Source organism: Mustela lutreola, chromosome 16 (assembly GCF_030435805.1).
Source record: "Mustela lutreola isolate mMusLut2 chromosome 16, mMusLut2.pri, whole genome shotgun sequence".
Taxonomy (NCBI): Eukaryota; Metazoa; Chordata; class Mammalia; order Carnivora; family Mustelidae; genus Mustela; species Mustela lutreola.
Window position 1 is genome coordinate 4,294,614 of NC_081305.1, and position 12,170 is coordinate 4,306,783.

A 12,170-nucleotide genomic window follows, 5' to 3' on the forward strand; every position below is an offset into this window, starting at 1 on the left:
AATTTCTAAAGGCATTTTGATATGTTAAAGTAGACTTAGAGGATCCTGGGTTGGAGGGGGTGGGGCTAGGATTGCCTTCTGCCCTTAGCAAAGTATGACCAAGGAGGCTTTTAAGTCCCTAGAGGAATGTCCCTCTGCCTGTCTCAAGGACGCGTCTGTGGGCTGTAGAAGTAAGGAAATGTAATAATTTGTCTTTTGCCTTGGGTAAAAGCCCCCATCACACCCAAGAAGGATGCTCCCACACTCACTGTGCAGCCCAGCCCCAGGACACAGAGGGCCACACCCTCACAGCGTGGCCAGTGACACAATAAAGTAATTCTGTTTTTAAAAGCACACTCCCCAAATGGTGTCGTTTAGACTGAGTTCCCAAACCAGGGTTTAATACATAATCTAACTGCAGTTTCAGGGTTCCCAGAAAGACAGTCTCTACTGGTCCACCAGGGATTTTCCAGCCGGGGCCAATGAGGCTGCCACCTGGGTCCTCCCCCAAAGATGAGTGGATCTGTGTGATAAGACATTTTGCTTTTTCCCCTAGAAAGCTCTGTGCCCAGAACAGTTATTTTTTGCCAAGAACTTTTTGGGGCTACCTTCCTAGAAAAACCTGCCATCCTCTCCGACTCCGTGGGTCACCACTCTGCTGGCTAGATGGAGCTGCCCCACTCCTGAACCCTTCTACAGAGGCTGCAGGTCCCCACCCCCCCAACTAAGAGCCAAAGACATGCAGAAGCATCAAAAACTGCTCTTTATTTCAGTCTGAATATGCAACAGCCCCTACCCCCACCACGTAGGCCCCTCCCCGCAACCCCAACTTTACCCTGTGCATCCCCCATCCCCCCACGTGCCTCCCCACCCCTCTCCAGAAGCGATCCTCCTTCCGCAGGATCCAGCTCGGCCCAGGAGATGGGTTTCAGCCTCTGAATTTGCCCACCAGTGGTTTCGAGGGCCAAGCCCCCAGGCCCTGCTGGTCCAGGAGGAGGGACAGCTGCCTGCGAGCATCCTGGTAGGGTCCGGCCTAGGACAGGACAGGAGGAAGGTGGAGATCGCATGCTTGCTGGGGGTGCAGGACAGAGCGGGCTGGAGGGGAGGCAAGGCGCTGACCTTGGCTGCCTCGTAGGTCTTCAAGGCCAGGAGGTGGGACATCCCAAGAGCTTTGGCAGCCTGGCGGAAGGCCCGGAGAAAGGCTGCCTTGCAGAGGCGGGAGGGGGGCCCGAGGCCGGCACTGGAGATGGAGAGAGAAGCCTGGAGACGGAGCTAACAGACCACACCACGCTGCTCACGCCATCTCCCTTCTCGCTGTTCAGTTTTGTTGGGGTGGGGGGTCATGGGTGTCAGAGGGTGGGTGACAGAAGCCCCAGCCCAGGTCCCAGGTCCCAGAGCTGGGATGAGAACCCAAGCTGGTCTCCCGATGCAGGCTTCTGACCCGTGGACAGGGAGACACGGCCCCTCACCAGCATGCCACCCACGGGCCTTTCTTACTCGGCCTTCACACGCCCAGTGGCCACGTCCACGACCTCGACGTCGGTGTCCCCCAGGCTCCAGTTGAGGCTCAGGCCATGGCAGGTGTTGGGGGTAGGATCCAAGGGGGCCACAGCAGGCCCCGCAAATAGGTGCAACGTGGTACGGGCGTAGGGGGCTGGCAGGCAGGGCCCCCTGTCTAGGTTGGGCCGAGTGTGGATGGCCCTGTTCAGGGTTGGGGGGTCATGGCAGGGGTCGGCTGCGGGGGAGCAGAGGGGCACAAGAAAAGGTCTCAGTTACCACCGCCCTGTCCCATAACCGCCCCGCAGACGCCACCTTCCACCCTCCCCCCCAGCCCCACAGGGCCCTCACCCAGGACCAGGCTGGTGGCATAGAGAGGAGGCAGAAAGTGGGCGAGGAGGGCACCACCCAGGCCCAGCACAGCCCAGCGAGCCAGCTTGTCACTGGCCGAGAGGCAGCCTACGTGGGTGTCCCGGAGCGCGGGGGCCACGTAGCACACAGGCTTCAGCTCCCCACGGACGTGCGCCTGCAGGCGGGAGGGCGGGCTCTGCAGGAGGCTGCCCTCGGAGCTCGGTGGGAGGCTGCAGAGGTGGCAGAGGGAGCAAAGGCCCAGGACGCAAGAATGAGGGCGGCTCCGCTGGCACCCCCGCACCACCTGTCCCACCAGGGCCCCCCACGGAATGAGGGCGGCTCTTCTGGCACCCCCGCACCACCTGTCCCACCAGGGCCCCCCACGGAATGAGGGCTGCTCCTCTGGCACCCCCGCACCGCCTGTCCCACCAGGGCCCCCCACGGAATGAGGGCGGCTCCTCTGGCACCCCCGCACCGCCTGTCCCACCAGGGCCCCCCACGTACTAGACATCGTGAGCAGCTCCCTGGGGGGTGTTGCTGACATAGAGATGCAGGAAGATCCGGGGCTTGAGGGCAAAGGGAGGCCCAGACCCAGGCTGGGGGGTCAGCACCGACCGTTCCTTGCCCTTGGGGCCACCCTGGGTCACCAACAGGAGCTGGCGGAACAAGAACCTGGGGGGTGGGGGGGGGAGGCAGGCGGAGGAGCGGTTCGGGCTGCGGGGTCCTGTGTGCCCGCCAGGGCCTGCAGCCAAGTGCCCCCCGCCGGCCCACCCCTCACCTGAGCAGCGCCCTGCGGGCCACGACCAGCCCGTGGCAATCGTGGAGCTGCCGCCCGGAGAAGTCTAGCCAACGGGCACAGCTACTGCTGCCTGTGCCCAGCGCCACCAGCTCATAGATCTCCTTGGCGTGGCCCCTGGCACCTGGGACCTCTGTTAAGGGAAGGGGGGCAGAGCCATGCCGGAAAAGGCCAGGGGTCCATGGTGTAGAGAGGGGCGTGGGAGGGGTCCCGAAGTGGGGGCCGGGCAAGCCCTACCTCTCTCCAAGATGATGGCAGCCACGGTCCCCTTACAGGCCCTGTACGGTGAGGTCTGGTCCACCAGACGGTCAAAGCCAGCGCTGACCACGGCCGCACAGCGCTGCTCATGGGTCAGGATGTTCTCTGCACAGTGGGGAGAGGGCGGAGGTGGGGACCCTGTAGACTGTGCCCCTCCCTTCACCCCAGGGCTTGGGTCAACAGGGGCCCACCTACCTACACTCAGAGGGGCGACTGGAGGCTTGCTGGGGGTCTTTGGAGACTCTGGAACAAAGACAAGGGGATCGGTTATCATGCATACTAGGGCCGGCCTGCCTGTCTGTCCTTTGTCCTGGAAGCCAAGAAGTTTCCTTGTTGGGAATGGCGGGAGGAATCATCTTCCAGCAACTCCAAATTGCTGGGCTGCCCCTCCAGCACTCCCTGCAACCCCTGGGGTTGACAGCAGTCAGCTCACAGCACCCCCTCCCCAGCTCCCTGTAGGCGAGGTCCTGATGACCAGATGGTCTCTGCGACAACCCAACCCTGCGCGCGCTCCCACTTGGGTCACCTTTCTGGCTTACCTGGGCTCCCCAGCTGACTCTGGATGTAGTGGAGGGCAGAGAGCGCCGCCTGCTGCTTGGCCTCGGACTTGCTGCCGGCATTGCCCGCGGGGCAGAGCAGCCCATCCAGCTCGGCGTGCACAGAGAAGGGAAGGCATGGGTCTGTGGACAGAGGGGCCCTGAAGCAGCGCCCCGCACTCTGTCCCCGTCAGGGGGCCCCCTGAGCCCCAGCCCCTCTCAGACTGCTTCTCCTGACCCCACCCCTACTTGCACCGCCGAACTATGGTGGGTCATCGGGCAATTTCGCCATAAAAGAAAATCAGAAGAAACCAGAAGGATATTCATCAGAAAGGACATAATGACACGTGAGAAATAAATGACAAAGTTAAAATGATGACCACAAAATACAAAATGCTTGAAAGCGTATCAAAACGTGTAGTGTGGCTTCGTGGTAATGCGGCACAACGAAGGACCTTCATCTTATGGACTGGACCGGAGGTCTGGTCTACAAACCCTCTCGGTTCACACACGGTCTTACACATCTCCTTGCTTGACAGTGCACTTTTGCTTTTTTCACTAAAATTTCTTTCTCTGTTAAGAAAGGAATCAGTTTCCGAATACGGAACTGCATATTTGGGACAGAGCTCTAAAGCACCGTGTTGTGGGAGCATCGACACTGTCATTACCTCGGGCAAATTGTCCCCCTTGTGTGGACAGTCCAGAATTCTCTGGGAAACGGGGTTTCAGACTCTGCATGGACCTCCGGGAGGGCTGCGACTCATACAATATTAAAATGGGAATTCTGTGTCAGTGGACAAATGAAACCCAACTGGCAACCAATTTGATGAAACCAAACTGTCCCACAAAACTGTCAATCCGTTTTTTAAATCTTTCATGGCAAAACTGCCTTATGGCCAGTGAGTTACAAGGTGAAAAGGCTCGTGGCAAAGACGTCAGGAGCAAAGATGCTTATGGCCAGAGTCCAGAGAACCCACCCCTCCCAGCACACACGGCTCTGTGACTCTCCTTGGTTGAAGGTTCATCGACCAAATGCTCTGGTGTCTAGTGTGGCTATGACACGGAGCAGAAGAAAACCCGGGAACTGGGATTACTCGGTGAAAGTGTGTGAGCCTATTTTGGTTCGTGGCTCTCCGCTGGACTCACTGCTAAGTGTCTCCCAAAAGGATTGCCCTTTGAGAAGGGAGCCAGCATCTCAGCACTTCTCACCAGCACCAGGATTTACTCCCTTTACGAGGGCATCCCGAATGACAACGAGCAGGTGCAGGACCATCAGGGAAGTCCCTGGTGCCAGATTCACCACAGAGGGGAGCATGAAGACCCCTGCGGGGCGGCCCCCCACTCCCGAGGGTCTCCTAGCTAACAACCGCCAGTGGCAGGACAGACAGATCCCAGGCCTCCCGGGGGGTGCAGCCAAGGATGCGAGGTTACTGAGCACGCTTCCTGCCCCAAATCATAATCTGAACCGAGTCCCACGGAAATAAACCCAAGTGGAGGGGCTTTCTACAAAACCACCAGCCTTTACTCTCCAAGAACATCAGTGTCCTACACACAAAGGTGGGCCAAGGAACTGTGTCACGTAACAGAAGATTAGAGACACATGCAGCTACAGAACAGCTCATCCCAGAGTTGGGGGGAGGGACAGAGGGAAGGGGAGAAACAGACTCCCTGCTGAGCAGGGAGCCCTATGCAGAGTTCCATCCCAGGACCCTGGGATCATGACCTGAGCTGAGAGCAGATGTCCAACCAAGTGAGTCACTCAGGTGCCCCGCCAACACACCTTTGGTTTAGAAACCAACCAGTCCAGGGGCACCCAGGTGGCTCTGTTGGTTGGCTGTCCAGCTCTTGAGTTTGGCTCAGGACACGGTCTCTGGGTCATGTGACGGAGTCCTTCATTGGGCTCCGAGCTCAGTGGGGCAGTCTGCTTCCCCTCTCCCTCTACCCCTCACCCTGCTTGTGCATAAGCTTACTCTCAAATAGAAAAAATAATAATAATAAATCTTAAAATAGGAAAAGAAACCAACCAATCCAGACCATCAATCCTAGATCACCGCAAGGCAGGTACAGGGCAAGTAGGGACACCCTCCTAACACCAAAACTACTCAATGCCTCGTCTTACACAATCATAAGCTTACCCAGCGTACCTGCCTGCCTCAACCATTCCTTCCCCAGAAACCCCAACAAAGGCTCTGCATTGTTCTCTACCCGCCCTTCTGCCTCCCGGCCAATCCCGGTTCTGTCCCCTGTGACCCTCTGTGGTGAGCCGTGCCACCTGTTCCTAGGGATCTGTCCTTAATTCTTCCACCATGACAATCCTCTCCGTGCCTGCTGTCTTACTGTCCCTGATTAAAACGTGTTCCAGGTCTGGGCACCTGGGTGGCTCAGTGGGTTAAAGCCTCTGCTTTCGGCTCAGGTCATGGTCCCAGGGTCCCCACATCGGGCTCTCTGCTCAGCAGGGAGCCTGCTTCCCCCTCTCCCTCTCTGCCTGCCTTTCTGCCTACCTGTGATCTCTGTCTCTGTCAAATACATAAATAAAAATCTTTAAAAAACAAAAACAAAAACAAACAAAAAAAAACCATGTTCCAGGTCCATTTTTAATACAGTCCCTTTTTTTGAGCTGTTCATTTCGGGTTCTACTAGGCAATCTTACCAAGGTGCCCCGAAGCTGGACAGAGTCTCTTATCTCCTTAGAAACTGGGAAAGCTCTGCTTTAAGGTTGGGAACGGGAATGTGGGACCTGGGCCACAGCTGTGTGTGTCTGAGTGAGAGGTCGGGGGACACACGGATGTGCTAGCGGTCACATCTCCTGGCGCTGCTGCCATTACCAAACCGTGCTGGGGAGGTCCATCGGTCAGGAGCTGGCCTTCACTAGGGTCGCTCCGGTGTGGGCGTGGAAACTCCAATTGCATATAACTGGCCCTCAAAAAATCCCCGCGCTGAAGGGGTGGGTACTTAACCTCTCCAAGCTTCAGAGGGGCTATCCCTCCCCCTGCTGTGGCCTCTCCGGTCCGATGGCACCGGGCGGCTCCCAGCAGGTCAGCCTCGGCTCTCGGCTCAGGCCCAGCTCACGGTCCCTCCGACTTCATGCGAGGTTAGCCCAGGGAGCCCCGCGGTCCCAGGCCCCCGGGCCTCACCTGCTGTCTGGTCCTCTCGGAAGATCAGGGAGACGCCCAGGCTGGCTGCATACTGCGCGAGCGAGGCCACGGCCTGGCCCTGCGGCGGGTCCTTGAGCGGCAGGCCCAGCTGCCTGGCCGCCGTCGGGAGGTCCCCGGCAGGCCCTGCGGGCGGGACAGAGACCCTCGGGGACGTCCCCATCTGTCCCCCCAGCTCTTCCCGGGCCCGGGCTGCCCCCAGATCCCCGAGTCCGGCCCCCTCCCCGGGCCCACCGTCCCCTGCTGCCGAGGCCTGAGGCTGCCCGCCCTCCTCGTCGTTCTCCGCGTTGGGGGGGACAGCGGGCTCCCAGGGATCTTGGCCCAGGCTGGCCGTGGGCCTCCAGGGTCTGGGCCTGGGGTTGATTTGCAACGACGCCGCCAGACGGGGCTTCCTGCGGCCCCCGTCCTCGGTGCCTGAGGCGGTGCTGGTTGCCGAAGCCATGGCCGGACCCGGGACCAGAAAGGACTGCGGGACCAATCTCACGATGCCTGCGCCCTTTTACACGTGCCCGTGCGCGCGGCTCTGCGCGAGGAGCACGTGGCTCAGCGGCCAGAGCCCGGCAAGCTCCGCCTCTCCTTCACTGCTGGCCAATGAAAGCCTGCAGAGCTAGGTTGGACACTCTGTCCAGCCAATTGGAAGGCCAGTTTCCTGAGTAGCGGCTGCCGGGAGGTGGAGCGCAGAGTGGGCGGGCTCCTGGCTAACCCCCACTTCCGGGGTGCGGGTTTCAGGCGGGGAAGTGGGTTGGGGAGAAAGGCGGCCGCTCCCATGTCCGGGTTCTCCGGGCTGGTGGTCCTGCAGAGGAAGACCTGGGAAGGGGGTTGGGGGTGCGGGTCTGGCTGCCTTGTCCGCGCCCCGGGCCGCCCCAGAGTGCGCCCATCCTACCCGCCCAGCCCCAACCGCTAAGCTTGGGGCGGGGGGCGGCAGGGCGTGCGGGGAACGTCTGCGGCCGATCCAGGCGGGTGCTCTCGACTGAAGCGGCCCCACAGCACCTTCAGGATCTACATCTAAGAAGTGTCCCCTGCAGGCCTCCCCGAAGCCCCCATTATCCGTTTAGCAGCCCCCCGCCCGGTTTGGTGGTGGTTCAGCAGGCATTTTAAGTTGTTTTATAGGAAACCCCACAAAACGGCAGTTCTTGAAGAGGAGGGACGAGGAACGAAGAGGAAAAAACAGGAGGAGGTTAGGGGTGAAGATGGTCACGTTATGGCCTGTTACGATGCAGTACGCAAGGGTCTCAGGGGGCCACAGCTCTCACGGAGTCCTGCAGGAGCCGGCGCCGGGGAAAATTCGGCCCGTTCCTCCATGCACAGTCCGTGAGGTTCGTCGCTGCTGCCGCCGCCGCCGCCGCCGCCGGCGATCGCCGCCTTCGGGTCTGACGACGCTCCCCAGGAAGCGGGGCCTGATCGGAGCAGGCGGGTGGAGGGACCAGGAATATCTGACTGGGGAAGAGCGGGGCAGGGTGCAGTCACCTTCTCAGACGTTTCGAGGAATGGCATCGGGAAGAACCGTTCTGGTTTCGGGGAGAGCTCAGAGAGTGGAAGCAGGCCTCCGCAGGCAGAGGGGCGTCTCGGCAGGTGCTCAGAAGTGGAGCGGCAGCTGCTTACCACCACGAAGAGACAGGGACAGCGTTACTGAGCTCGGAAGCGTCCCCCACCGGCAACTGCATGGACAAGCGGGGAAGAGTCCTACCAGAGACTGTAGCCCCACAGCAAGGAACTACTGCTAAATTCAAAACCTGGGTGAATCTCCCAGGCATTTGAGCGAAAGGAACCAGGCTGAAGAGGGCATCTTCCCCATGATTACGTTGATAGACATTCCTTGAGCTGGCAAACTTAATCTATGAGGATAAAAGAGTCATGGTTACCACTTGAAGGGGGTGTTGACTAGGAAGTAGCACCAGGGAATTCTCAAGTGGCAGAAATGTCCTCTGTCTTGATCTGGGTAGTGGTTATTGGGGGGTACATGTATGTAAAAACTTGATAAGCTGGACACTTAAGACTTGTGCAGTTTACTGCACGGTAAGTGTATGTCAATTTAAAAAAAAGAAAAAGAGCTTGTTTAGGGAAAGGAAAGAAGATGGGAAGAAATGGAATTGGCCTCGCAATGCAGAAGCGAGGATATTCTGTATCCTAAGGGGGATACAGAATAGTGGGGCGATAGGTAAAATAACAGTCCACCAAAGATGTCCATGTCCTTGTTCCCACCGCCTAGGATCATGTTACATCATATGCCAAGAGGAGCGTTATGGTTATCAAAGGAACTAAGGTTTCTAATCAGCTGAGTTTAGGATAGGAAGACTGGGGGCACCTGGCTGACTCCGTACGTGCAGCACGTGACTCAAGATCTCAGGGTTGTGAGTTCAAGCCCCACGTTGGGTGCAGAGATTACTTAAAAGTAAAATCTTCTTTAAAAAAAGAGGGAGACTGCTTTAGGGTAATCAATTGCCAGGGTCCCTAAATAGGGAAGAGGGAGACAAAGGCCGAATCAGAAAGCCGGCATCCTGAGCCTCAACTGCTGTGAAGGTGGAGGGGTGCTATGAGTCAAGGAATGCAGGCAGCTTTCAGAAGACAGAAAAGACAAGAAGGTAGATTCTCCGAGGAACCTACAAAAAGAAACATAGCTCTGCTAAAAATCTCAGTTTTAGCTCAGTGAGACCCATTTTCAGGCTTCTGACCTCTAAACCTGTACAGTATTGCATTGTTGTTGTTGTTGTTGTTGTTGTTTTTAAGATGTATTGATTTCAGAGACAGAGAGTGGGGGGGTTGGGTAGAGGGAGAGAGAGAGTCTCAAGCAGACTTCCCGCTGTGTGCAGAGCCTGAGATGGTGACCTGAGCCACCCAAGCACCCACAATATTACGTTGTCTTAGGCCACTGGGTTCTTGGAAATCTGTTACAGCAGATGGTTTTCATTTTTTAAAAATAATATAAATGGCTAATATAAATGGCTTTCATTTTTTTGGTATATATAACCTCAAAACAATTTTGAAAAACTATACATCCCCGAGTTTTTAGTTTAAATAGTTTAAATAGTTACAAAAGCAGCAATTTCTAGTTTATTATGTATTACAATCATCTTTCCAATGTGTTTCCCCCAAAACCATGGAGATGCAAGCTCCACTTATTCCATTTATGAAAAACACTCTCCAAATGACCTCATTGGCAAAGCCTACCCTTCTAATCAAACAAATTGGCTAAAACAGAATTAGTGTCTATCAAAAACAGTATGAGTTCATTTTTTTCAGTTTAAATAAAAGTGCTGGCATTTTCTCAGAAGAACCATCTCATTTCATTCCAATAATTCCCTTCCAATAACTCTAGTACTTACCAAGCATCCACTCTCCCAGGTGTTTTGGGGGTATGGCAGTGACCAGCCCAGAAGAATTCCTGACCTCATAGAGTGACTTCCACATTGTAAGACAACTGGGAAGGTGCATTGGGAAGTTTCAGTGTGATAAAGCATCAGATTTTTTTTTTTTAAAACTGCTTTACTGAAATATACCTCATGTACAGAAAAGTGTACAGATCATTTGGTGAATTTTCACACCCTGAACACATCCACGTAATCAGCACTGAGATGAACGCAGTCTTGTCAGCTCCCAAAAGGCCCCCTTCTGCATCCTTCCATCACTACTTCTTATTGAACCCACTTTTCTCAGTCTAATGGGGACTCTCTCCTGTAGGAACTCTGCTTTTTTGGAATTTCCCGCTCATTCAGCACCCAGCTCAGGCAGTACTCCACAGTGTGGAAAGGCAAGTGTCTGATCTCAAACACCTCCCAGATTAAAAACTGTACAGAAGGATGCCGTGAATTTGGAAATCGATTTTTAAAAATTTTTTAAAATAAACATATAATGTATTATTAGCCCCAGGGGTACAGGTCTGTGAATCGCCAGGTTCACAGCACTCACCATAGCACACACCCTCCCCAATGTCCATAACCAACCACCCTCTCCCTCCCTATCCCCTTCCCCCTGGCAACCCTCAGTTTGTTTTGTGAGATTAAGAGTCTCTTATGGTTTGTCTCCCTCCCAATCCCATCTTGTTTCATTTATTCTTTTCCTATCCTCTTAACCCCCCATGTTGCATCTCCACTTCCTCGTATCAGGGAGATCATATGAGAATTGTCTTTCTCCAATTGACTTATTTTGCTCAGCATAATACCCTCTAGTTCCATCCACGTTGTTGCAAATGGCAAGGTTTCATTTCTTTTGATGGCTGCATAGTATTCCATTGTGTATATATACCACCTCTTCTTTATCCAGTCATCTGTTGATGGACATCTAGGTTCTTTCCATAGTTTGGCTATTGTAGACATTGCTGCTATGAACATTTGGGTGTACATGCCCCTTCGGATCACTAAGTTTGTATCTTTACAGTAAATACCCAGTAGTGCAATTGCTGGTAGCTCTATTTTCAACTTTTGAGGAACCTCCATGCTGTTTTCCAGCTTGCATTCCCACCAACAGTGTAGGAGTGTTCCCCTTTCTCCGCATCCTCGTCAGCATCTGTCATTTCCTGACTTGTTAATTTTAGCCATTCTGACTGGTGTAAGGTGGTATCTCATTGTGGTTTTGATTTGTATTTCCCTGATGCTGAGTGATGTGGAGCACTTTTTCATGTGTCTGTTGGCCATCTGGGTGTCTTCTTTGCATAAATGTCTGCTCATGTCCTCTGCCCATTTCTTGATTGGATTATTCTTTGGGTATTGAGTTTGATAAGCTCTTTATAGATTTTGGATACTAGCCCTTTATCTGATATGTCGCTTGCAAATATCTTCTCCCATTCTGTCAGTTGTCTTTTGGTTTTGTTAACTGTTTCTTTTGCTGTGCAATTGGAAGTCGATTTTTTAAAAATAACAGTTCTTAAAGTGGGATGCCTGGACCAGCAGCATCAGTATTCCCTGGGAACTCATTAGAAATGCAAATTCTTGATTCACATCCCAGACCTACTGAACAGGAAATTCTGGGAGTGGGTCCCAGCAAACTAGTTTAAAAAGCCCTCCATGGGATTCTGTTGCATGCTCGAGTTTGAGAGCTATTGGGTTAAGATAATGGTAAATTTTTGATTGCATATTTGTTCCTAAAAGCGTGTACTTCTGACAAGCACACTCAGCATCACCTGGGAATTTAGCAACACAGATCAACAGGTCCCACCCCATCCAGAAAGTCTTTTACACCCCACGCAGGTGATGCAATGAAAGCTAGAATTTGAGAAACAATGCCTAGAGCTATACTTGCTCGACCATTGGGTTCCTGTACCCCTAGTTGTAAAGCCTGCTTCATAAGATAGGAGGCCAATTAATTGGATTTTTACTCACTAATACAGTGCCTAGCTCATATTGGTGCTCAGTGTTTGCTGAATGAATTAGTTTAATACCCAAGAACAGGCCTGAGAAACAGGAAGTTGAGCAGACATAGGATTTGAACCCGCGTCAGACAGGCCTTAAGAGCACGCAGACTTGAATTCGCGGGACTATACTCCTACTGCGCAAGGCAGCGGCTTCACGCCCATTCCCCCTCCGTCCAAGAGGTGGCGCTCTAGGACGCCCGCGGAAGGTACGCTAGGAGGCGGGACTTCCTACCTCCGAGGGAGCACTTCCGGTC

At 54.5% G+C, this 12,170-nt stretch overlaps 1 protein-coding gene across 2 annotated transcripts; it reads right to left on the reverse strand.

Moving 5' to 3' along the window:
* Nucleotides 1-742: 742 nt before the first annotated feature.
* Nucleotides 743-7,081, reverse strand: ADAD2 (adenosine deaminase domain containing 2). 2 transcript variants are annotated; one of them, XM_059152095.1, is made up of 11 exons: nt 6,804-7,081; nt 6,552-6,695; nt 3,421-3,561; nt 3,077-3,124; nt 2,861-2,986; nt 2,606-2,756; nt 2,332-2,499; nt 1,828-2,057; nt 1,477-1,714; nt 1,099-1,219; nt 743-1,012 (listed from the first exon to the last, which is right to left on the reverse strand). In XM_059152095.1, the coding sequence occupies exons 1-11, from the start codon at nt 7,009-7,011 to the stop codon at nt 908-910; spliced, it is 1,680 nt and encodes a 559-aa protein (XP_059008078.1). In that variant the 5' UTR covers nt 7,012-7,081; the 3' UTR covers nt 743-907. The 2 variants fall into 2 exon arrangements, with proteins under 2 accessions (XP_059008078.1, XP_059008077.1); XM_059152094.1 differs by having other exon boundaries at nt 6,552-7,081.
* Nucleotides 7,082-12,170: the final 5,089 nt, after the last annotated feature.

Coding starts and splice junctions, on each gene's coding strand:
- ADAD2 (XM_059152094.1), bottom strand. CDS start 7,011: ATGGCTTCGGCAACCAGCACCGCCTCAGGCACCGAGGACGGGGGCCGC. Junction 3,125..3,420: donor GAGTCAGCTGGGGAGCCCAG/GTAAGCCAGAAA, acceptor TCTTTGTTCCAG/AGTCTCCAAAGACCCCCAGC. Junction 1,220..1,476: donor ACTGGGCGTGTGAAGGCCGA/GTAAGAAAGGCC, acceptor CTCCATCTCCAG/TGCCGGCCTCGGGCCCCCCT.